General features: G+C 43.9%; 1 protein-coding gene across 9 annotated transcripts in view; it reads left to right on the top strand.

The window, feature by feature from the left end:
• Positions 1–18,874: 18,874 nt before the first annotated feature.
• CCDC85A (coiled-coil domain containing 85A) overlaps positions 18,875–24,875 on the top strand; it is a 196,177-nt gene continuing 190,176 nt past the window's right edge. For 4 of the 9 annotated variants that reach the window (XR_008824881.1, XR_008824882.1, XR_008824880.1 and 1 more), the window contains exon 1: positions 18,879–24,024. Coding sequence is in view for 5 of the 9 variants with exons in the window: in XM_056357091.1 (XP_056213066.1) it covers positions 23,806–24,024 (219 nt within the window). In the remaining 4 variants the exon portion in view is untranslated. Of the gene's footprint in view, positions 24,025–24,875 lie in introns of all 9 variants that reach the window. The other 5 variants (XM_056357090.1, XM_056357087.1, XM_056357092.1 and 2 more) reach the window with 5 other exon arrangements.

Here is a 24,875-nt window from a genome sequence, read left to right as displayed (position 1 = left end):
GGCATGCTGCATAAACTGTCAGAAACGGCCTCTCTGCTCTCTGAAAACATGTTCTTTTTCCACTTTATGCTGCCTTTTTTCAGTAATGCAAAACAGCAAAAGACGTGGAAAGCAGCAAAATTGCCAAATGCCACCACAGAGCACCTCGATGGGAACTGCTGTCCCCTCCCGGAAAGTTCAGTCTCTGATAGTACCCCAAAGGGCTGCTCCGGCTAGGGCAAGCGTTCTCCCAGCCCCAGGCGAGCACTGCCTGGCGTAGCTTCAGGACCGTGTGCTGCCACTCTGCGCTCTGTGCTGGCCCCCTTAGCATCTGCGTCTGGTTTGCTCATGCACATGTCCATTACAAGAGGATCTTCCCTTTGGAGCAGGGTTATTAGCAAGCAGACAGTGTTTACTCACAGTGTAATATAGAAGAATTTGCTTCCTGGCCTTTGTACTCTTTGTGATGGCCTTTAGCCTCTCCTGCCTCAATTTTGGGAACACAGAAATCATTGTACTGAATCAGACTAATAGTTCAGCATTCCAGCAGCAGTGGTCAGCGTAGCTGACCTAAAGCCCCATTAAGGACAGCTGTGTTTCAAAATTGTTTCTGCCTCACGGTTCATATTTTAAAACATGATAGCAAAAATTTGCTTAATTCACGTTCTCTATAAAAGGGGCATAATAACACCCTTGCTTCCCAGGAGCGCTGCTAAGTCCAGATCGTTTGCAAAACACTTTCAAGTCCGTACTGAAATTAGCAAAGTTTAAGTATTTTTACCTACCGAACCCTGCCTCCTTTAATGAGTGTGTGTACAGTGGATTTAGATTTTTCACCTGATGTTCAAAGGGACTTCCACATGTCTCTCAGCCTCTTGTGTTTGGTGGGATTTTTCAATACGAAGCACCTTTATAAGAGGGTTATTCATTGCTTTCTCACTTTCACTGAACGCACTGTTTTCTAGCTAAACCATACTGTTTGAATTTTGCTGTTCTGTGCAGAGGTATGCTTTCAGATCCTATTTTTTGTTTTCTTAATACTTTTGAAGTTACTTGTTCCTAAAATATGACTCTCAGTAAACATTTCAGCGCATTAATTTGCCTTAAATTTACACTTGAATATTAAAGTTCCAAAATAGTTTTATGAGCAAATAAAAAAATGATGGCTCTGGGAGCCTTTCTTTTCAATATCTAAGTTACGCTAAACTATATACACAAATAGCTGCCTTATAAACAGCTTTATATTGCACTCTGTTGCAAATCATTGGAACAACATGCCATAATGGGTTGCAAATGGTATAACATTATATGCCACACTTTCTGCAGCCAGAATGAACAAGACCATTGAAAAGATATCATGTTGATAAAAGTGGGCATAGGAAAAATAACCTTAAATCTAAACTCTCTATATCACAAGTAATAGAACAAAGGAAAAAATACATTTTTCTTCTCAGAAGCAACACAAGCCAACACAATTATGCTTGCTGAAATGCTTTTTTAATCATATTCCAAGTAAAATTTTTATTTCCTCTACAGCTGTGCTTGCTGTGACAAAAATGCTTCTTTGCATAAATCATTTTTGCTCACCTTTGAAAAGCTGATTCTCTCAGAGAATCAATTAGTTAGCTGTCAGAAGAAAGTGCATATCATATACTCACTAACACTTAGTGGACAGAGCAGTGTTGAAAGACCCATGGCAAACATTCATTACTTGAGATCTGGCAATATTAAAAGTGCAGCACAGAACTGACATCTTTTTTTCCCTTTCTGAAGAGAAAACGATGTAATTAGTCAGATGCTTATATTTCATTCTGAAGTGTAAATGTAGCGTTGCAATTTAAAACTGTCCTATAATTCTTAGGCACAGCAAACACTGGACTAGCTTTTCAGTTCCTGTTCCCTCAAGTGTTCTTGGTGCCACAGGTGTGTCCGACACTGAACACAGTTTGTCCCAAAGGGCTAATCTCGCAAACAGTCTGTACTCTGAATTTCCGTGCTTCCCCGCTTGGAGGCCACTCTGCAGGATCAAGCCTGAACTGAGTGCTGTGAGGAGAGACCTTTCAGAGAACAGGTGGAAGACAAAAGAGCTAGCAGCTCAGTGGTGGGTTTAGTATGTTCTGCCTTTGCTTTTCTGTCTTGATTGTGTTGAGATATAGATGTGCATATACATATATCCTCTCTCAACCACATGCCAACACTCCTTTGGCTTTATGATCGCCATTCAAAGACTTGACCAGAGTCCCCTGTGTCTCCAGGTAGGCTGGAGAAGGGGGTAAAGGGGAGATATCAGTGCTGGTGCTACAGCTGCTGGGGAGAAGACAGGGCGCCTGTGATGCTGAGGAAGGTTTTAAGCCACTAGGTTTTGTATTATGGGAATGGTTGTCCCTTATGTATCCTGGTGTGGAGGGAGAGGCTCTACAGGCAGGGGACAATCCAAGCGGAAAACTTTAGCAGCATCATCTGGGATTTTCTGAAGTCCAGAAGATCTTTTACTTTTGTAGGAGTGAGGCAATCAGCTACAAAAATGGGAAATAGAGGAAAAGATGGTCAATAATTCTGCGGTATTTCACAAAATCTTAATCACAAAAATATTGCCAAATCACTAGAAAATACGCATCTTTTCCAGTTATCTTTACAACCTTGACTTTTCAAGTGCTTTCTGAATCACATCCAGAAACTCATGAGACCTGGTTCCACACGGTGCAGCTTCTTACGCACAATGAGTAGACACTGCTTCCCCCCATAACTACCCCACTCCCCCCCCAAAAAAAAAAACCACCACCCCCAAAACCCAACAAAAACCCTGCCTGAATTTTTTTGACAGAAAATAAAGCACTATTAACTGACAGACATGTGTTCTTCTTTTGTGTTGGTAGGGTTTTGGGTGTCAGCTGTTTGATGATCGTACATCTTAATTAAGGCAGGGCACATTGATGTGTGCAGTTTTATTTGAGCTTGTTCTTCCTTGTAAGCTTAATGAACTTACTCAGCCCCACAAGCATGAACAAGCCTGTCAGGTACCTTTGCCAGCAGTCTTTGGCAGAGATCCCTGTGCAGATAGTGTGAGGCAGTATTATTCAATAGAGTGAATTGTCCAATTCTACTGCAGTCTAGCTACTGTCCTTAGTAAAATACATTACTTAAGGGGGCATATTTTCTTCCTAGCTTTGTGTAAGGAAGGCAGTGTATCTGGGGAGAAGGATGTTTCCCAAATGCATTTCTAGGCACAATTGCTTTTGGAGAGGCTGAGATGGCTGTAGCACACAAATTCTGGCTTTCTTGCTGCTTATTTTATCAGCTGCTTTCAGGCTTTTACGAGCTCTACCCGGATGGACTGTGGCCCTTTCATGAAATATCCCTAAGTTTTAATTCAGCACGGTTTGAGAGCAGTAACTGTGAGTTACTGCCCAGTAATCTTCATAGAGCACTTCACTGGGCAGTATAAGCAAACCGCTAAGTTTGTGGTTTTATTTTGATTTGATTGTATTTGAACAGACTTTTCTGACATGTGCAAGAGAGGAAGAGAGTGAGAGAGGAAGATCGGGTGGATGTTTTCATGGTGATGCCCCTAATGGTTAGAGCAGCAGTCGGGTGTCAGGATTTTTGTCCTTTCCTTGCCTCAGCCATGCCTCGCTGTTGCTCGAGGCAATTCTGAGCCCACGTTCACAAGGATTTCTGTCTGAAAAATAAGTCTAATAACATTGGCCCACAGTGGTGCTGGGGAGGAACGATGTCACGTAGGTAACGCAGGCGGTCAGAACAGGGGTCCCATTCTGTTCAGATTTACAGATGCTTGCCTCAGTTCTCCACCTGTAAGCGATGCCTGAGGTTCCTTCCTCCACCAAACGATATTGTACGCTGCGACTTGCATTTAAGGAGCACTTCAGTGATCCTTTAACTGCAGGCTGCAATAATCTCGAGCTTTTCAGGTGGGTAAAGTGCTGTCAGCAATACCTGCATACAGATACGGGGAAGCAGGGCCTGTGAGGAAGAAGCCCTGTGAAATAGCCGCTGATTCCTGGGAAGCGTGCCTGGTACTGATGGAAGCGTCCTGGCCGTGGTAGGTGCCTGGTTTCGGAGGAGGCACAGGCCTTTCTCCGGAGCAGAAGGGGCACAGCAGGACCAGGGCTATGGGCCGCAGCGGGATTGCCCCCGGTGCTGCCATTCCCCCTTGCCAGTGTCACTGCAGGGCGCTGGGCACGGGAGCTTGGGGCAGGCCCGTGGGCGCTGTGCCACTGCCCACCATTAGCTTTTGCAAGGCCTGAGGGGCGGTTAAGGACAGGGCCTGAGGTGAAGCCCCCTTGTGCTGCAGAGATCAGCGGAGGAGGAAGAAGGGGCCGGGCAGCCGGGAGGCTGTTGGGCAGGGGTGTAACGGGCTGAGTAACGGCTGGGTAATGGACGGGTGGTGGCCATGTAATGGCAGGGTAACAGCTGGGTAACAGCCATGGAACGGCTGTGTATGGCAGTGTGATGGCTGGGTAACGGTGGGGTAACAGCCATTTAAGGGCTGGGTAACAACTGTGCAACAGCTGGGTAATGCCAGGTACCGGCTGGGTACGGGCCGTGTAGCGGCTGGGTAGTGCCCGTGTGACGGCCGGTACCGGCTGTGTGCGGGCGCCACCTGCCGGCCGAGCGCCGCGCGGTCCGGGGCCGCCGGGCGGGCGGAGCAGCTGCGCGCGGCCGCCGCGGGGTCTGGCGCGCGCACGTTGCGCGGCCTGAGGCGAGGGCCCGCGCGCGGGACGGCGGCGGCGCGCCTCTGGGCAGCGCGCGCCCTGGTGCCGCCCGGGCTCGTGCCGCCGGCGCCCTCCGCCGTCCCTTGGCGGGACGCGAGTGCGAGGCCTGAGGAGATTTGAGAGAGGAGCAAACGCGAAGGCCGTTCCTTAGGGGCGCTGGCGGGCGCAGGCCTAAGGTACTTGGAAATGTGGGTGATCTGACCGATGCTGCCTCACACATCACGCATATTAGTCCCACGTTATATTTTAAGTTTCTTAAAGGGAGAGGCAAGCGTCTAGCCCCAGATGAAAATTTTAGCTGAGGCCATCCACTCAGCTTTCTGTGAAAAATCTCCTCAGGTGTGATGCCTAGTTGTCTTCCACTGTCTCTAATGGTGTTAACACAGGCAGCGATTTCATTTAAGGGAATTGCTTGCCATTAGCAGCTCCACTGTTATCCCATACAGGGCCAGAATTCCAGCACTGACAGACTTTGTGTCTGGTTTGCAGTGCTGGAAGCCACACAGTATTTGAATTCTCTCTGATGGCAATATATTCTTCCTAAAATGGAAGAAAGGCCTGGATTTGCCCAATCTAACTTGGGGCAGCCCTAGCCCCGTGGGCACAGCTGGCATGGGCCAGGTGCCCCCTCAGGTGCCCCTCAGGGCCCGTGTGCTTGGGACATGGCCAGGGGACGTCTGGAGAGCTGAACCATCTTCTCTCAGAGCCGCCCTCTCCCTGTGGAGCGCACAGAGTGACTGGCTCCATGCAAGCACATTCAGGTAGGTGGCAAAACCGAAGGAAGATAAGTCTGGGTCACCATTCCTAATCAAAGCCAGGCATAGAGAAAGTTTATTTAGGCAGTGTTTGACTTAAGTAGGTAAAAGGCAGAGAGGAATGTAGCTCTTGGCTCCTCAAAGCAATCATGTTTTATTTGCTCTTTTGTTTATGATTTCTGTAATTTCAGTGCTAACTCATGTTCGAGTTACCTTCGAAAAATTCAGTTAACTCAGTTTTGTGTTTTTTTGTTTGTTTGTGGCAGGTTTTTGTTGTTTCTTTTAATAAATATTCACTGACAAATGTACAAAATTCACTAGGCTGACCGAAGGCACTCTGCTGTTTCTCTACTTCTCATGCAGTACTTCTCATGGACAGATGAGGCTGCTATGCCATTGTTGATTTCATTTTGGGGGCGTGATACTTGGGTACTGTCCCCTCCTTGCTAAATACTCAGTGAGGACTCTCATAACCTAGATTTCAGTTTTCTCCCAATAAATCATTAGGCTGCCTTCCTGGCTCAGTGTGTGTGAGGCTTTGGGGAGCAACAGTACCATAGCCTATCTGGCATGCACCTAGCTTTCAGCCAGTGTTCTTTGCAACATGCAAGCTGGATTTCCTTAGTTTTCCTGTGTTTGTAAGGCTACTAGGAGAGGGAAACCCCTACTAAAGCATGATGATGTGAATTCAGTTTGGAGATGGAGCATATAGGAATAAAAAGCACTGCGGGCACTATGGGGAATAATGTCAGCTCCTGTTGAAGAGTTTGCAATATTCTATGCTCTTGTTAACAGCCCTGAATTCCTGCATGGCAAGCCTTAACCTCAGTGTAGTACTTCCAGCTTCAATGGGGCAGGGTTTTGCAAACTTCTTTTTGATGCAGTTCTTGCTATAGTTACCCCACCCTGGCTCCTAGACTAGATTACTGTGAAGCGGAATAGCAGAGGACTGTTTACCCTTGAAGACTGCTCAGTCCCTTTAGGTAATGCTGAGGATGACCACCGATTTTACAGGCTGACACTAGCACTTTGTACCAATGCTTCCATGTTCAGCACTGGCTGTCATTGCACTGCTGTGGGCAGATCAAAACTTTGGTTTTCATTTAGAAAGCACTGGAGTGCCTGAATGTTGGCTGCCTCAAGGATTGCCTCTCTCCTCTTCTGCTAAAACAGTCTTGCCTACCTGAGATGCTTCTGCTGTTTTTACCATAACGTTAAGCTTATGGGTATTCGGGTAAAGCATCGTCAGCTGAAATCTCTGGCTTCACAACTGACTTCCAAATTTGCAGTCTGACCTTAACCTTAGCACAAGCAAATGCTTAATTAGGTTGTTTTGCAAGTGTATGATTTAGTGACATCACCAAATGTCTGGCTAATAAAGAACTTTTCAGCAGCTAGCAATAAATGACAGCAAAGCATAACCTTGAAGTAGGTTTTGGGTACAAAAACCTGGGCCTTAGTACAGCTATTTTTTCAGTAGTGAGATAAACCCAGAAAACAGCTTTTAGGATCAAAGATGTATCTCCTCCTTCTGCACATAACGCATGGTACAGGATGATGACATGTAACAAACAGTACACCTGACACTGTCTATAGGTGAGCTTCACCATAATGAAAGTCACTGTCTCCAGGCAGAACAGTTTTGTAACCTTAGAAATCCAAAAGAAAATCAAGTAGTTCAGGGCAATATATTGTCCCAAGAAAGAGCATCTAGTTACAGCAGACCAAAATGTTTTTTTCTCCAAGAGAACATACTGAATGAGCTACATTATTCTCTAGATAATGCACAGAAACATTCTTTATTATGAGAACTTTATGGTCTTTCATAAGCATTAATAATGCTGGGCTTGTGTGGGTGGGAGAGCAGGTGGGTAGAAATGGTAAATGGAAAAGCAAAATGGGATAGCTATGAGGCTATAATTTCTTATGAAATCTTGCTCCGTATGATACCTCTTTCCTTTAGAACATTTTTGTAAAAGAGAAATACTTTGCATTTCCTGCAGTCTTCAGGTTTTAATGACTTTTTTTTAAGTGCAGTATTTCTGAAAGGCAATGAGAAGAGGATGGCTTAGGAAAGTTTATTTATACAGATGACGTACAGTACTAACAACAATGGAAATTTCCTCATGCTCTGGGCCAGTGCCTGAATCTTGTCTAAAAATCATCTCTGAGGCTCAGAGCATTATTCCTCTCCCTTATTTACTGTCCAGCAACTCTCCCAAGCCTACCAAGATGGTATGAACTTGCTTGCTCTTCTAAAAATGTTTTTCTGTGCTTTTAAAAATTGGGTGTTTTTCCCTTGTTATCTTCTTTAGAGATTACAAAGCGATAGTAGCAGCAATAGTTGCTGCACACGTGGGTAGATTCACGTGAATTCCTGGGGTAGGCTCCATGTTGGAGTACCAGGAACACTTCCATCTTATGTTTGCCTGAAAAATTCTGTCACCAAGTCTGATTCCTACATTATAGCAATCAAATGTTTCAGCTTCAGAGTTCTGTCTCAGTGTGGCAATAATGACCCTGGATTTTTTTTGGTATTTCAACCTGTTTGCCTCACTATTGCTATTGTAAGATCGTCCTCACAGATCCTAGTAAGGGTACAGGACCATCCTGCTAGTGAGAATTACCAATGAGAATGTCCATTCAGGGTCTAGAAAATTTTATTACCACAGTTCTTTCTTCCACAGTGTGTACAGAAATGCTTTTCTGAAGTGATCAATTGCATTTTGATTGAAACTTGTCTTCATAGTTGTACAGATTTTTTTCATGGCTGAAAGTAAAATGCAATGAGCTTGAAATATTGTTACATAGACCTTGCCAGTTAGCTTCTTTCTAAATTAAAGAAATAACTCCATTTTAAAGAATAATAAAAAAAATAATTAACATAAGAATGGATATTTGCAGCCCTGTTAGTCAGAAGCAAATGATATAATGAGCAAGATTAAAATCAGTGCTGCCTTTTCCTTGCTTAGACTTTTTAAGGTATTTTATTAATATAAATGAAAAAAAGAATCTGATAATTGAATTACCAGAAAGAACTTTATTCAGCAGGGTTTGCATGGTTTCTGTTGGCTTTTGCTGTTGTGCTCCCCTTTTTTTGTCACCTCAACCTGTATGCTGAAAGCATTAGATTTATATTTATTTATGAAATAGGGAAAACTTGAGAAATGTGCTATTGCTTTCATTGATTGGAAACAGGTAACTAGCACTGAAAAAGACAAGTTAGAATGGGTACCAGCTGCTCAGAGGCTTCTGCAGCCAGCTAAAAAGAGTTAAGGCATGAGCAGAAAAGTGATTTGAAAGAGGTAACTGTATCAGGCTGGATAAATGCTTTTGTCCCTCTACACTTAAAAGTTCAAATGTAATGCTTGACAATTATGCAGGGATGTGGGGGAAAAGAGAGATTCTTACAGGAAACTCTGGCTGGGCAATTTGCATTGGTCTATAAAGAAAGAGAACAGCAGAGCAAGGAGAGTCTCAGCCCACACATCTGTCAGGGAAAATGCTGCAATATGAATTAATTTTCATTAAAAAGGTGTGTGAAACAGCAGGAGGACAAACTGAAACTCTGCAGGTGGAGAGGGCAGTGGTACAAGGCATTAGCAGGGAGACCTTGTGCTGCAAATTGTTGTTGTGGTGAAAAGGCAAATGGATTTACCCTGTCAGCTGAGGGAGGTTTCTTTTTATTGTAGGCTGTTTATGACAGCTAGTGTGTATGGATGCTTATGGCTTTGGGGATTTTTGTTTTGGTTTGGTTTTAGTACCTGAAAACCCTTGAAAACTATTGGGGAAAATCTAATAACTGTGGGTTATCCAGGCACTCAGTCTGACATCCCTGCAGACTAGTGGCCTGCAAAAAAACCCAGAAGGAGCTTTTCCCTTCTCAAAAAGGTCAATCCGTTAGCCACAAAACCAAAAGATGTTGAAAGGAAGTAATTTTAAACTGTAAGATTTAAATTGGCGGCAGGGGAAGATGAGTTGCCAAAACATGTCTTTGTTTTGTGTTTCTGAGAGCCTCAATTCCTCCTAGTGGAAGACTTCCATGTTTGGCCCCTGCATAGATACACTTGCATTACATTTAATCTGCTGTGGTGCAATCAGAAGGCTCAGGCTAAAAATAAAAATAATAATAAAAAAAATTAAAAATGGCCTGTGAAGCAGTTCCAGAGCAGTTAGCCTATGGCAAGCTCTGTACTGCTCTGGGTGTGGCACTAGCAGTACTAAAGTGGTGATTTTTGAGGTCTATCAGTGAAGGCTGCAGTCACTAGGAGATGGGTGAGGGTACTTGCCACATGGGAAGAAGCAATGGGGATTTGGTCCCAGGCACTTCCCAAATCCAGCTTTTCTGTCTGCATTTGATCACTTCAGTCCCAGGGTCATGGCAGCTGCAATGGCTTTTCCTGAGGAGCTTCACCTTGTCTCTGGTGTGGTGTAGCTGTTGAAGTTTTCATCAAAGTTGTGATTGAAGTTACTGCACAGAATCCCCTGTACACGAGAAAAGTTTAAGAAAAAGAGATTACAATAATAGGGGTCTGTGGAAATCAACTAAAAAGGCAGAATTTTGAGGAGAATAGGCGAGCAGATGTGATTTCTCACTGAGTGTATAGGATGGTTCAGAAACTCTGTAATTACTTGGTAATCAGTAGTACAAAATCCTTTTTAATTACTGCACATACGTGCAAAGGAATAAGAGTCATTTTATAAATGTAGTGGTCAGAGAGAGTAATTGAAATGTTAATTCCAATCATATGCTGTGCTCATGCATTGATTTTTAAATTCATGTTACCCATTAATTAGTTAATGCCCATAAAGTGCATTGAAGATGGAGAATGCTATAAATTACTATGTACTATTGTTATTATCATTATCCACTAGGTTTAATTAGTTCTCATACATTTTAATTGGATTATTGAGATGTAAACTTAGAGAATATGATTTTGGACCAAATGCTATCATCAGAATCCTGGTGAAGTGAGCAGCTGCAATGCCCATACATCCCAAAAAAAAAAAAAAAAAAAAAAAAAGACTAGCTTGTTTATGTGGTTTGATACATAACTCTTTTTATATTTGTCCTGGATGAACACGTGCATCTGGTGGCTTCCCTCTCCCCTAAAATTATCCTTGTCTAAGACTAGGCTAGGAGACATTCAGCCTGGCCTAGTGATGGTATTTCTACAGAAGGATGTGTCACAGTGGTAAGCAGTGATTTATGGCCCTGGAAGACTAGAAACAAGAAGATTATAGCACAAAGATGAGAAGATTCTCAATTTCCCTGTGGGGCCAGCACATTTCTGTCACCCTTTGAAGAAGGAGAGATGGCTTTAAACCAATAGCATCTTTAACAGTATCTGATTGTAGATTTTTCTTTTTTCTTTCTGTGTGTGTAATAAAGATGAAACCTGCCAACCTTGTCCCTCATTCTTGCCTATGGTTCAGAAGGATGTATGGAAAATAACTGTTTCTATTCAGCCTTATTTATTTATTCATTTAAAATAGCTTCTTTTGAGGGAAGCATCAATATCTGATCCTCTTGGAAGAAAACCTTTAGGGAGGTTTTCCTTTCAATTTGGTTCAAATTGCTTCCTTCCCTGCCCCCTTGCAAGATCAGGGACTTTCTGAGTTTGTGTAAAGTTGTAGATGGTCTAGTTCAAGAACCTGCTTTATTTCAAAACCAGTAATTGAGCAGCTGGCAGATCTTCCCCTGTCTGCTTGCAACAAGGCTCTGTTCTGCATTTTTTCAGGATGTTTTTGTTTTAGTGCTTATAAGATCCCCCACTTAAAAATCCCCCCCCCCCCCCCCCCCCAAAAAAAAAGGCATTAAGAAGAAGCATTACAGTGGAAAAGGGGATACATTTGCTTTTATTATAAAAGATGTTTATTAAAGTTAAATCAGCTGGGATTTTATGATATGTGGCTGACTTGCCTTTTTGGCAATGTGAGGGAGTATTTACCACTTAGATTACTGAACTGTATGGGGATTCCAGTTGACAAGAGAAAAAAGTAGACAATGTAATTTTTATTTCTTTTCATAATTATTTCTTTTCTTCATTATTTTTTTATTAGCTGTTCCCATCTTCTGATTTTTTCTGTCATTTTCTCTGTGCAAATGACAGCCTGCTCCTAATAAGAGATCAGGAATAAGGCAGATGGGTAAGTAATTGAGCAGGGTAGCAATCCAGTACTTTCAAATAATGGGAAGTCACCTACTGAAGCCAGTTAACTTTGGGACAAATTCTAAAACATCTTAACTGTTGCCTGTTTCCATAGCACTGAGTTCCTGATTAAAAAAAAAAACACCTGAGGTTTGTCCCCTTTTCTAATCATAGCTTTCCATCAGTCTGTTCTGGGGTGTTATGTAGTGGCATCTTATCCACAGTTCTTCAGGCTTTGTAGGACTGAACCCCATTGTCCCTGTCTTCAAATACTAGGAAGTTAAAATCTTAATCTTTTATTTAACCTTTGATGAATGTTTGCTATGTCAGCTTAGGAAATCAAGTTTCTGGATTAGATCCTCTTTTAGTTCACATGATGCTGCAGTTGCAAGAATTTCTTACACAGTGATCTTGCTTTGTGCATATTGTTTATCTAATGTTGCAAAGAGAAAATACTTGTCCTCTGAAGATTGGAGTTGGTTTTTGATTCTTTTTTGTCTCTAATATTTCCTTGCTGGAAGCAATTGTTTCAACTGCAGCAGAAACGCTTGCCCTTGGCAATTGTCATACCTCAGCTGTGACAAAATGTACAGCAATTTGATTCTCTTTCCTCTCCCTGTATATTCCAAACGTTATGGTGTATGTCATCCCTAATGGCTGGGAATCGACTGAGGGTCCGCAAGATTTTGCTGGCAGTTCTGAAGCAGTGGTTTGTGCTGTACTTAGGTTAAATGTTATGTCTCAGAGTCACCAAGTTTTGCCCCTTTCTGTTTTACCTCTGTTTCATTCAGTTTAAAATTTCCACTATGGTCTGTCATGCCTGTGGCTATGCAAGCCATACACAGGGATTTTCTCTACCAGTGAATTCCTGCTCTGCTTAAAATGCAAAACAAGCAAAAAAACCCCTCACTTCAATGTTCACCTATTAGTGCACCAGCAGTTCCCAGAGTTCATCTCCTCCTAAACTGATTAAATAGTAATAGCTAAAAGGAGTACATTTAGATAAGAAACACTGATTTGCATGTTCATTTTCTTTTTACTTTTACTATTCATAAGCAAATAGAACAAAATCTCCAGTAATGTGCATATCACTGCAACACTGTTTTGTGCAGAACGTTATGATACAGCATGTAATGTTAAGCTAGCACTAGATAGAATAGTTCACTTACCTCATATATTGAACACAGCTTAATTAAATATTTAATGGATTTTTCCTGCTGAGAGGAATCAGCAGAATAACTAAAGAGTGCATTCACGGAGATGAAAGTTGCAGAGGAAGGTGATCTGTGGGGATCGCTGTTCATTAAATAACCTCATGAGCTGCCTTTCCAATTACTGTATACCTTTCTTCCAAGTGTGGTATTGCATGCATTAATATGTATATGCATATTTGAGCAGCCCCAAACCAGTAAAGAATTTTGAAGTATTACTGCATGATATGATGGTAAATAGTAAGTTGATTACAGTTTGCTGAACTGACAATATAGTTGGAAGCCAATACATCATTTGAGCACATTCAGAGTCAGAACAGAACATGGAGTGAAGATGATTTTACCAGTGATACAGATACAGATTAGATGCCTGCAAGCATGGCATTCATGGGCTGTTCTCTGCATATTTCACCAATGGTACACTTTCAAAATGTTTTATAAAACTTCATTTACTGCAAGCAGCGGAAATGCTGTTAGGGAAGTCCAGGCCAATGCATAGTGTCATTGACAAGGCCATCTCTGGCATCACTGCACCCACTAAACAATCACTTCAGCCAGACTGAGTGAACCAATCTGAGAACACTGCCTGTTTGAAGACAGTGATCTTTACTCCCCCACAATCTCTACAGACCCTGTGGTCTCAACTCCTAAAGGCTGTTGTCATTTGAGATGGTGTGCTGTTCCTTTCTTAACCATTTCACATCAGTAGATCTCCCTGTTGCTGCCCAGGTTGGGGCATGCTCGCAGGACCACCCTAGCTTTGAGGACTGTTACAGCTCAGTGCCTTGTGTCCACAATGATAAATCATCTGCACAGGCATTTTGAGGTAGCTGTGTTCTTTTTGCTATCGTGGACTTCATAATCATTTCAAGTTACATTACTGGGTTTATAACTGTTTGACATAATTCTCACTAACACACTCCTTAGAATTCTTCTTTGTCTCTTAATATCCATTTTTCTTTCTTCTCATTGCAAACTTTATAATCCTCCTTTGTGACTTCTGCTACTCCTTTTAGTGTGGTTAGTTCCTTCATTACTTCAATGTGTATGTAGGTTTACAGTGAAAAATGACTATGCATTAAATGTGACAGTCTTATTTAACTAGTTCTGCCCCTTCCCCTGCACTTTCCAGGAACCAGAGGTCTAAGGCGTAGCTTGTAAATTCTAGGAGCATTATCTTTTATTTTTTGAACTTTATTAAGGAAGTCTTCTCATTTTGTAGTTCTATAGTTCCAACTCAAAGGGGTCATACTCCATAGCTAGAGGTCTCAGATGCTATTGCAGTACAAATAAATAAATAGTGTGACTAAATACAGACTTTATTCCATCCTGAATGGCATTGTCAGAGTTGATTAATGAATTGCTAGAGCCAGTGGTATCTCCATAAGGCTTGAGCTAGTGAAAAGTATATCTGTTAGCAGGAGCTGCCTTCTACATTCATGGAATTTCTAACTTGCCATAGTTACAGCTTAAGCTCACAACTTCACTGGGCATTGTGATAGTTGCACTGACTATCATTATCTTTAATATTGTATCATTAAATGATAAATTTAATATCATATCATTAATTTTCCTTTCTTCTCCAACAACTTTTCTTGTTTTTCTCATAAAATATAATCTGTGAATAACCATTTAAAAAAAATAATTGACAAAAGGAGTCTGCTCTTCTGTGTTGGATTCATTAGACAAAATGTGACCCAGTCAGTGTTTCAAATAATCCCAGAGGGCTCTGAATGCCAGCTTCTTCATCCATATTATTAGCATGTTGCACCAGGTCGCTGTGAGGAATTACCAGTGAACTGGAGACTGAGGGATTGATGAGGTGTGTGATACATACTCTAAAAAACATAGCAAAATTTTTTAAACTGCTGTAGTGACACAGGGAGTGCATTCAATAGGAAGTATCGCTTACTGTTAGATAAGCTCTGAAAGCTTCACTTCATAGGAACCCAAATATTGAAGGCTGTTTTTTGGTTGTGTGTGGGTTTTTTTGAGTTGGTTTTTGGGGTTTTGTTTTGTTTTGGGTTTTTTTGTTGTTTTTTGGTTTAGTTTGTTGATTTTTAATTTTTTTTTTTAATTAAAAAGGAATCGGAAACAAGCTCAGTCCTAAAGAACAGGGAGAAGGAAACAGGAATTATCAGAGCTGTAGTTGGTACAAAGGAAGTGAATGTTATCACAACCACATTTGCTAGAGAGGTTGTGCTACTCCTGCTGCTTTTTGTTAGAGAAGAGTTGAAGGGTTTTTGTCTTGGAATTCTGTCTTGCAGAAAGAGCTATACAGAACAAAGCACCCCTCAGGTGAGGCATGGGTTTATGGCTGGCAATGCAACATTGCAGGTTAACTCTGAAAAACACTCATAAGGAAATGAACTGTTCCTGAGTTGCTATCTTGGCACTTGAACCCAAACGAGGCCTCTGAGAAGGCCCAGCGTGAAAGGCAGTACTCTTGATGCTGTGGTCTGGCCATTGGCTTGAGAAGTGCTGTAGATAAACTCAGGGTTGCAGTGAGGACATGAGACTGATATGGACTGATGTGCACATGTCTTCAGTGTGGGTTTGTTGGTTTTATGCTTTGCTTTCATTATTTGGTTTCCAATTTTGTACTCAAAAAACAATGCTTGTCTGGAAAAAATGTTTTTGTTTGTATTTTTAAACTAGTCTGGTATCTGAAGTGAGTGTAGGGTTGTCTTCAAAAGAATCTTATTTTGCTTCTCTAAATAGGTAATCCAAGTAAAGACATAAACACCTCAGAACTGGAAGTCAAGATAAGGTGGAAGTCCCTGGAAGTTGTTTTCCACCAAGCTACATTGTGGAAGCTGTCACTGTGAAGCAGCAAAAGAGAGGGAGAAATTGGCTTCAGCAACAGGCTGCTGGTATCTCTCTGGCAAAGGGGTACGTAGTGGATAAATAACCAAGGATTTCACAAAAGCCCACTTTATTGCAGACAACAACTGAATTTTGGGGAGATTTGTTGAAACTGCAGAGTCTATTTACAAAATAACATCCTACCAAGGAAGGAGGTGGGTATAAAAGGCCATCATGTAGCTATGCAGTCGGTGGGTGACTGATTAAAATATTTTGGGATAAATGAAGATGATTCTAAATGAAAAGTACTGTGTTACAAACCATTGGAGAGCCATCCCATATACTGCTGTTGTAGATTAGTTTTATTTAAGTATACGTAGCTTTATAAAAATACAATGAATAATCTCTTTTTCATAAAAAATATTATTATTTTTCACAATAATGCCACTGAAGAGACAGATTAACAAGAAGCTTTTAGCTTGAAAATACAGTCTTTTGTCTCAGATTCGGGGAAATGACAATAGAGTATGGAGGCTTTCCTTTTCATTTCATTAGCTAGCCAGTTTGGATCATGGTTCCTAAGACCTGGGAAGCATGGCTTATTTGGTAGGATGGTTTATGTGAGTGGACATGAAGTCTATGAATACTCTTTTTTTGTATAGTTATCAAGTAATCCACTACTCCAGTCGATTCATGTCAGTTTTCATTCATGGGATCAGAGCTTAAACTTGGAAGAAAAAAAAAAAAAAAAAAAAAGACATGGGAAGGAAGGGGCCGGGCCAGGGCGGGGGGTGGAGGGGGGGAAGCTCATGTAAAGTATGCAGCGTTCATCAGGGCAAAAGGATTTTTCCATGTTGCTCCTTCCAGACAATGGTGCCTGTCTTCCTGGTACAGTATTGCTTGCTTTCCAAAACTCTTAAATTTTTTCCCAAGGACTCATCCTACCTTAATCTCATTGCAATGCTTGCACTTACTAAGTATGTTGTAAATGCTTAAAGATGTACTTTACTAAAGTTATGTTGGTGTCTCAGAGGAGGACAGAAGATCTCCATCTTCATCCCTGTAGATACTGTGCCAGTATTTGCCACTTTTACAGGGTTGGGGGAAGCAAAGGATGATGCTGTAGGGCATGCACTTTTTCTCACTTCCCACCACAAAGTCATCTACTTTTCTTTCAGCAATAGTGAAAAGAAGCATCTGGCCCCTTATTAACTCACTAATCAAATATGAGCACAAAATGAAGTCCAGTGTTACCCAAATGATGAACAGGAGTACAATTAAAACAAACCCACAGATGCTCTGGTTATGCATCTATGTTGGATCCCAGCCAGAACAAACTGTTAGCTGTGCAGAAAAGTTGCCAAGCTCTTCACGATAAAATCAGCCCCATAAAAACAGTGTAATTAACGATTTCATTCTAACATCTTTGGATGCCTTTAAGTTATAGTTTCAGGTATGTTTTCTGCTGAGTTGGAAAGGTGCCTGTTTCTCCGTTTTATGTTGTCTCTAAGGATCAGCTATCTAACCACTTGTTTAACCTTGAGCAGTTATAAAGCATGTTCCTTTACATGTACCTCACTGAAATTACCGAACAGGTTTAGGAGTATTGGCCAAGACCTGCAAAAGCAATTTCTGAGTCAGTTTGAGTGGCAGCATCTTTTCCTGGCACCTCCTGTGAGTAATCCATGACCTGGGGATCCCATGTTTGTCCTGGAGGAGGACCACAAAAGTCCCCAATCACTTTTCCAATTGAAATAAAAAGCAAAGTGCCCACGTAAGACCTTTCAGAATTTTTCTTTCTATTATGGATTCCAAGTCAAATCTGCAAGTTTGGCTGAGTCAAACTCACCACATAAACTCGAGCAGGAATTGCTAATTGCTCTCTACTCCTCTCATCTGGGGCATCTTTAGTGGCTGTCCTGAAGGCTTGCTGTCATGGTGTGTTTAATCTGCTCAAAATGCAGGCGGCCATCAACAGGGATGTTCTTGCTCCACCTCAGCCCCTGGGCTGTGTGTTCCCTTCACCTCTCTTGCATTCAATATAGGTGCTGTAAGCCAGATCAGTGCAGTCATCCACTGGAAAACCAGTCATTATTTTTCAGTGGTTGATTTTTATTTTTACTATTATTTTATTTTTCATTGACTTATGAAGCTTATCCAGCTCACCACATGGCTGCATGATAGCTAGATCATGAGAAATGTGTAGGTGGCAGTAGGAGGATGTTCATAGCAAACTTTGTTTTGTGAGAAGTTCTTGAGTTTGAAAAAAGGAGATAAACTTTTCAACAATTTCAAGAAGAAAAAAAGTTTTGTTTTTCCTTACAGAATAAATAGAAACTATTTATCATAGGTAATAAATTAAAGAGTTTAAAGTTGAAATCTGAAGTTTTAAAAAGTCCAATGACTAACTCAAGCTGAGCTTTTTTCCCCTTTCCAGATTGTTAATTTGAATTTTTTTTTCTAGATTTCTTTTACATTTTCTCATAGTTAGAAATACATGAACCTTTTTCTCTCTCAAAAATATTTCTGGGATAAGAAAACTGCATGTTGCCTGGTTTAAAAAAATGCTTGTAGGTGCACTGGAAATTATATTTGTGGAGTTGCTTGTCATCTAGGTTGCAATAAAGCTGAAACATCAGCAAGAGGGCTTAAGAATCTCACAATGTGCCTGCATGTAGCCAGCCTTGTCCTAGGGGTCTGCAGTCTGCTATTTCTGCTCATTTTTCACTTTCTGCAGCTGTTACTGGTGCGTCAGCTTTGCTGTGGTGTAGTGCTTGGTGGGCAGTGTTGCTTGGGAGGGAGTTCACAAGTGAAACCCTGTCAAAGCAGAGAACGGTGAGAGGCATTCTGAGGCATTCTGAAATGCCCAGGGCACGTGGGCACAAGAGCTTTGGAAAACCAACCAACGTTATGAGTTACTTTCCCTTTCACATAACATACTGTCCTTAGTCTCAATTTTAAAATTGAAAAGTGTGCTGGTGTATCTATACCTGTTACAGTTTTATTAAGAGATACAGTATAAATAAAACATTCCTAAGCAATGGGTTTAAGCCAGAGAATGTGAGTATAGTTCACATTGGATTGTGAACATAATGAAGTTTGGGTTTGTTCAGAGTTGGCTGTTTACTTTTACCTGTCATAAAGTCAGGAGGAAAAGATGACATTTCTATCTGTTAATAAATATATTGAATACGAAGGTGTCTGTAACAAAGGATTTTGTTTCTGGCAAGCTTTAGCTAGATGGCATTACCTGTAATATTCCTTGGAAGTGGGTATGCAATGAAGTAGAAAATATATGGCCTGCCTAATATCAGTCTATTAATTTTTATATGTACTAACACTCTATGAACATGGTATGAGACTCTGTTAGGAAAAGTTGCTCTATATTGTATTGTAAAATATTTTTATGTGAATGCATTAGTCTAATTTATGCTGGTATAGTGAATAAAGGAGGGGCAGCAAGGGTCTGTGCTTTTCAGGTTGGAAAATGAAGAAGTCTGTGATGGTGGAAGAGCTTGAGGAGGGGAGGATGGATCCTGTGGTCAATGAATGCTTGCACAGCTGGTGTTGGCAGCTGGGGTTTGGCTTTTATGGCCACAGGACCATCTTTGAGTGTTAAGGACTGTTAGGAAGAGATAGGATTCACCCAGTGAAAACTTTAATCTAGGAATGGACAGGAGAGAGCTGGTGACAAACAGCCAAATAAGGAAATAGGGGACCAGACTGGTAAGCAAGGGATGCAGCGTGATGTGGACAAGAGAGACATCAGAAATAATACACAGGATTGATGGGTGTCCTCCTAAAGCATACGCACTTAAATGATGAGGTGCCAAGAGGACAGCATTGCAAAGGAAGCTCTCCCGCTTTTCCTGGAAAATCAGCACAACTGGGTGCCTCTTTGAAATGCCTGTACGCCAATACAGGCAGCATGGGGAACAAACCAGAGGGATTAGAGGTCTGTGTGCAGTTGCAGGGCTATGGTCTTATCGGGATCATGGAGGCAGTGGTGGGATAGCTCACATGAGTGGGGTGCTGCCATGGATGGATAGAGCCTTTTTAGGAAGGACAGGATGGGAAGGTGAGCAGGGGGAGTCATGGGTTATTTTGTTAGCAGTGGGAAGGTATGGAGCTCTGCCTAGGGACGGGTGATGAGCCAGGGGAGAACTAACAGGCTAGGATTAGAGAGCAGCCAGTGTGGGTGATGCTGTGTTGGGTGTCAGCTACAGACACATGAATGATGGGTAGAACATCTAGAAGCAACCATAACTAAAATTACTTGAACTTATCATTTTTAAAGCTTTTTCCACTTCCTTCCAATTTGGGAGTGACATTTTTCAAGCCTGAACTCTTCTGAAAAGTATTTTTGGAAAATCTGAACCAAAACAGTTTAGCCATCTTTGCGTAAAATGACGGCTATGAAAGTATTCATTTGCTGTGACACATTTTTGGCAGAGAGCTGTTGAACAGCTTTAGGGCCTCATTGGAAATGTCCAAAAGTGTTTTTAAAATCACTGTATAATTATTATGGTTATAATAATGCTTAGTGACTCTGCCCAGTGATCAGAGACTTGAAGCACTAGATAGTGTGCAAGTGGCAATGAAAAGCCAGTGCTAGCCCTCAAGGACTTGTAAGAGAATTTGCCAGCAACAATGGCTGCGTATCTGCATATCCAGGGGTGAGCACAACACGGCAATGAAAATGTTACAGAGTTGGCAAAAAAATACAGAGATTTAATTGGATGCGGGTCCACATTGCTGCTAGCATTTGGTGCACTGTGTGGAAGAACTGAAAGGAAGGGGGACTGCCATCCCCCTTGTCGCTGGACAGAGGCTGCAGCAATCACAGCACTGCAATCCTCAAGCTCAGTTGCCTGGTCTCTCCGCTTCAGCCTGTGAATGAGAATTATTCAGGGGAGGAAGACAGTATTGCAAAAAATCAGCTTTAATGTGAAAGGTGTTTGGGGGCAATTGTCATCACTGGTGATGCTGACAGCCCAGGCGTAGGGAAGTACTCAGCATTTGAGCAATAAGGTGGACTATCTGCAAGTAAAGTTTAAAAATTGCCAGGAGATGGGAATAATTATGTCGCACTTCCCACTCCCATTTTGATCTTGTTACACAAGCGTGAGTGAATGTGAAATTAGATCCTCTCCTTATAGAAACATTCCAGATTAGTTTCACTTGATAGGTTTTTGGTTCCATTAACTAGAGCTACATTTGGCCCAAACTTTTGAAGTTTGACTTTGTTAAACTATTTCTAATGGTCATACCTCATGAATTCTCCGTTCGCATTTTGTGTCTATACAATAAAGCTGTGCCTCCTGAAGACATGAATGTGGAGGTGTTTCATATTTGTGGGGAACGCAGTGTTCCCTGAAGCTGTTCATCTTGGATCCGTGCTGTCCATGGCACCCCGTGATCAAAAGCTATGAAATGCTACTCCTGGAAAATGTCGTTAATGTTGAGTTGAGACAGGTGAACGTTCTTTCTTGAGGCTTTTGGATTAAAAAATTTCAGATATTTTTCAGTCAACTGTTTGTTTCATGGAAAAAAATAGAATTGAACCTGTAAAAATCTAACATCATGTAACCTTTCAATTAATATACTGCTGAATTAGAAGAATAAGAAAAGCCTTTATTTATTGCTGCCTTTCCCCCAAGCTATTCTTTTTTAGTTGCATTAAAATGGAATATATTTGGGCATAAAAGATGACAGCTCCTTTTCATGGCCTTTTACTGTATTTTTGCTGTGGCTGGTCAGATGCTTTTATCTAAAGCTTTGTTCTTTACAGTGGAAAAAATTTCAGAGGATTTGGGAGTGACAGAGCTTTCAGAGAAAATAAAATTTTCACACAATACTTAGTGCTGATGTGAAAATGGGATTTCATGACGGCAGAGCTCCATGCGTTGCTGAAACTCTTGTTGACAGTGATGGACTTCAGGGTTCATGATGCAGCTCAGCAAACATGCCCATCCTTTTGCGCTTCACTCTGCGGCACAGGTACTAGTTGTAGTAGGGGTGGTGGGTAATTCTCCTGTCTCCTGAGTAGCAGCCTGCACCCATTGTAGCAGCTCCAATGTGATTCCCATGCCAGGACTTTGGCAAGTCACTGTTACAACGGGAGGCTGGTCTGGGCTTCTGGGGCTGCCCTTGCTGGGTCATGCTGGGACCCAGCTGGATGGAAGCAGAGGGTCTGGCATGTTGCTGGGAACTGGAGGTACATGAAAAATGGATTGGCTGAAAGAACATCTCTGAACCGTGCTTGGGCAGGGAAGACATGTAGGACTTGCTGGCATGGTGAAAATGCAAAGTGTAGCCCAAGATGGATAGGAGCAGGAGAACTTTTATTATGATCAAGTGACAGCTGATAGTTCAAGGAGAAGATCAGGAATAAGAACAGAGGTATATTCAACTGTTCTTGTGGCTGTTTTTAAATAGGACCAAAGCAGAAAATAATCCTTGGCTACTCTGGTCTGTGGCATTGGCTGGTCTTCCAGCAGGCAGGGCAGAGAGTCACCCGAGGCAGCCAGATGCGGAGAGAGACAGCTGGGACTGCCATGGTGGGGTGGGCAGGGCGCATGTTCTGCAGCTGCCTTCTGCAGAGCCAGCCCTGGTCGTGGGGCTACAACCTCGTCATCTGCCAGTGCCGATACTAAGTACTTGAAATTTTCCCCTCAAGAATCAGGAATCATCTTTAATGCTAAGTAACTACAAAATTGTGAAATTGGAGGTAGTAAGGGCCTATTACGTGAGGCACACTCCTCTGCCTGCAGGGGATTGTTCAGGGGGAACTAGACGATTTGAAAATGGGAACTCAACCAATTATTCACCTAATAGTTTCAGTTCATCCACTTCTGCCACTGAGATATGTCATCTTTCTTTGTAAGCAGCATGAATGGATTATCAAGTTTCATTTTCAAATCATCTGCAAGGCAGATTTATGTAGAGGCTTTGTATCTCTTAGCAAATTGGGAAATGTAAGCCTCTTGCCACACCGTGACTGAACATTCTCAAGGAAGAAATACAAATATCCCGGGTGTAATTCCGCGGGGAGCTCGTTTCACGGCACGCAACCTTCAGCCGGGGTGCGGAGTTGCTGTCAGGAGCCGTGCCGCGTTCCGCCTGATTAGGGCTCTGCTGAGCTCAACCATTCTCCCCGCGAGTGCGGGGCGGCGGCGGGGCCGCGTTCGGTGCTGCCCCGTGCCCCCGCCCAGCCGCCCGGGGGTCCCTCTGGGCCGCGGCGGCCGCCCGTTGTACCCTCGTTGCCAGCGGTGAAGCCGCTCAGGGAAGTGCGGCCTGAGGCGGGGCCGGGGCGGCGGGGCCGGGGGGCCGCAGCCAGCCGTGCTGCACGCAGGTGCGCCCGCGGCAGCCCCGGCGGCACCCTGGGCCGCGGCGGGGGGACCCGTACGTACGTGCGGGGCCGGGCCCCGGGCGGCCCCCGGCGGGCAGCGCGCGGCAGGTGGCGCCCGCGAGCCGCGCGGGGCCCGCGCCGCCCCTCGCCCCCCCGCCGCCCGCGCGGGCCCGCACGTGGCGCGCGCCCCGGTGAAAAGCCGCCAGCCGCCCCGCGCCCGCCACTGGCGCCGGCAGCGCCCGCCCCGCTCCCGCCGCCCCGCTCCCGCCGCCCCGCTCGGCTCCCGCCGCTGCGGCGGGGCCCGGCCCGCCCTGCCCCCGCCATGGTGCGCTGGCTCGGGGCTCGGCATCCTCCGCCCCGCGCGGCGCGCCGGCAGCCCGCAGCACAGGGGCGGCGATTACCGTGAGAGGCAGCGCGCCCGGCAGCCCCGGCGCGGCGCGGGGGACGAGGCGCACCCTGCTACCGCCGACCTGTTGAAGGAGCCGGGCTCCCTGGCGTTTCCTTTGTCTTGGTCTTTTTTCATTTTTCATTTTTTTTTTTTTTCTTCTCGGCGGGGGAAGTTTGCTCCCCAGACTGTGGCCCGGCTTCCTCCACACCCTTTCCTCCTCTTCCTCTTTTTTTCCAGGATCCGCTGCCGGGGGCCAGAAGTGATTGGTCCCCGGTAACCCCCCGGCCGGCCCGGCCGCCGCCAGCGCTGGAGCCGGGGGCACCCCCGGCCTCCCGCAGCAGCCGCCCGCGGGCCCCGGCCTTGCCCGCTCCCCTGCGCACGGCGGGGCGGCCCCGGGAGGGCTGTGGTCCCCGGGCTGCCGCGCCGCCACCATGGCCAAAGTGGCGGCGGAAAGTTGCGGGGCGGCGCCGGCCGAGGACTTGTCCAAGGTGTCGGACGAGGAGCTGCTCAAGTGGAGCAAGGAGGAGCTGATCCGCAGCCTCCGCCGCGCCGAGGCCGAGAAGATGAGCGCGATGCTGGACCACAGCAACCTCATCCGCGAGGTGAACCGCCGCCTCCAGCTCCACCTCGGCGAAATCCGAGGCTTGAAGGTAGCGGGGTGGGCAGGGTGGGACCCCTGAAGTTTCTGCCGCGTCCCCCGCCCGTCCTGCCAGCAACAATCTCATCAGGTGGATGATCTGGGAGGAGCTGTTACCGGGAATCGCGTGAAAAGTGAACAAGGACTGGAAAGAATAGCATTCGATCCTGCTTAAAAATCTAGTGTCCGGTTAAGAGACGGCCAGCTATTCAGCAGGCTGTGGAGCACAGCCAGTTTGTGCTCTGCCCCAGTGTGCTTTGGGCTGATAAAAACACCTAAGTCTTGTCACCGTTGTGTTAGACTTCATGGGTTTTGATGAGATTAAACGGTTCTGTCAGAAGTGCACGTGAAAGAACAGTGTGCAGAGCACACTACATTCAAAAGGTTTGGTGTAGCTTACGCTGTTTTCTGTCACTATTTTAAGGTGACATAATAATCTGTCGGGCAGGCTGGTAGGCTGCTGGAGAGAGTTGGTCATTTCCAGGATGCAGGTGATGGCAAACCCTTGGGCTCGGTTTTGGAACGATTAGAGCCAATGCCTAGTTTATTGTCTGAAAAAGACGTCTGTTAACCTATTTCCAGTCAAACCATTTTCGATTGTGTGCTTGTGCAGACTGCAGTCAGAGGCAGACCAAGTCTGTAATGACTTATCCCTTCTTTACTCTTCCTTTTATGAGAAGCATGGTTCCTAGTGTTTCCCTCCCAGTTCTGAGAATTGGGAAGATAGTGTGACTATTTACAGATAAGTACCCTAATGTAGCATGTACATGTGTATTGCAGATCTAGAAAGTTACCTTAAAGTAGGCATGACTGCAAAACAGTTTCTGTCTTGTTGCTTCGAGAAAGGACATTGTTTTTAGGGAA

The sequence above is a fragment of the Falco biarmicus genome, chromosome 12 (assembly GCF_023638135.1).
Source record: "Falco biarmicus isolate bFalBia1 chromosome 12, bFalBia1.pri, whole genome shotgun sequence".
In the NCBI taxonomy this organism is placed as follows: Eukaryota; Metazoa; Chordata; class Aves; order Falconiformes; family Falconidae; genus Falco; species Falco biarmicus.
Note: the sequence above shows the minus strand (reverse complement) of the source record. Positions and strands in the feature narration are given on the sequence as shown.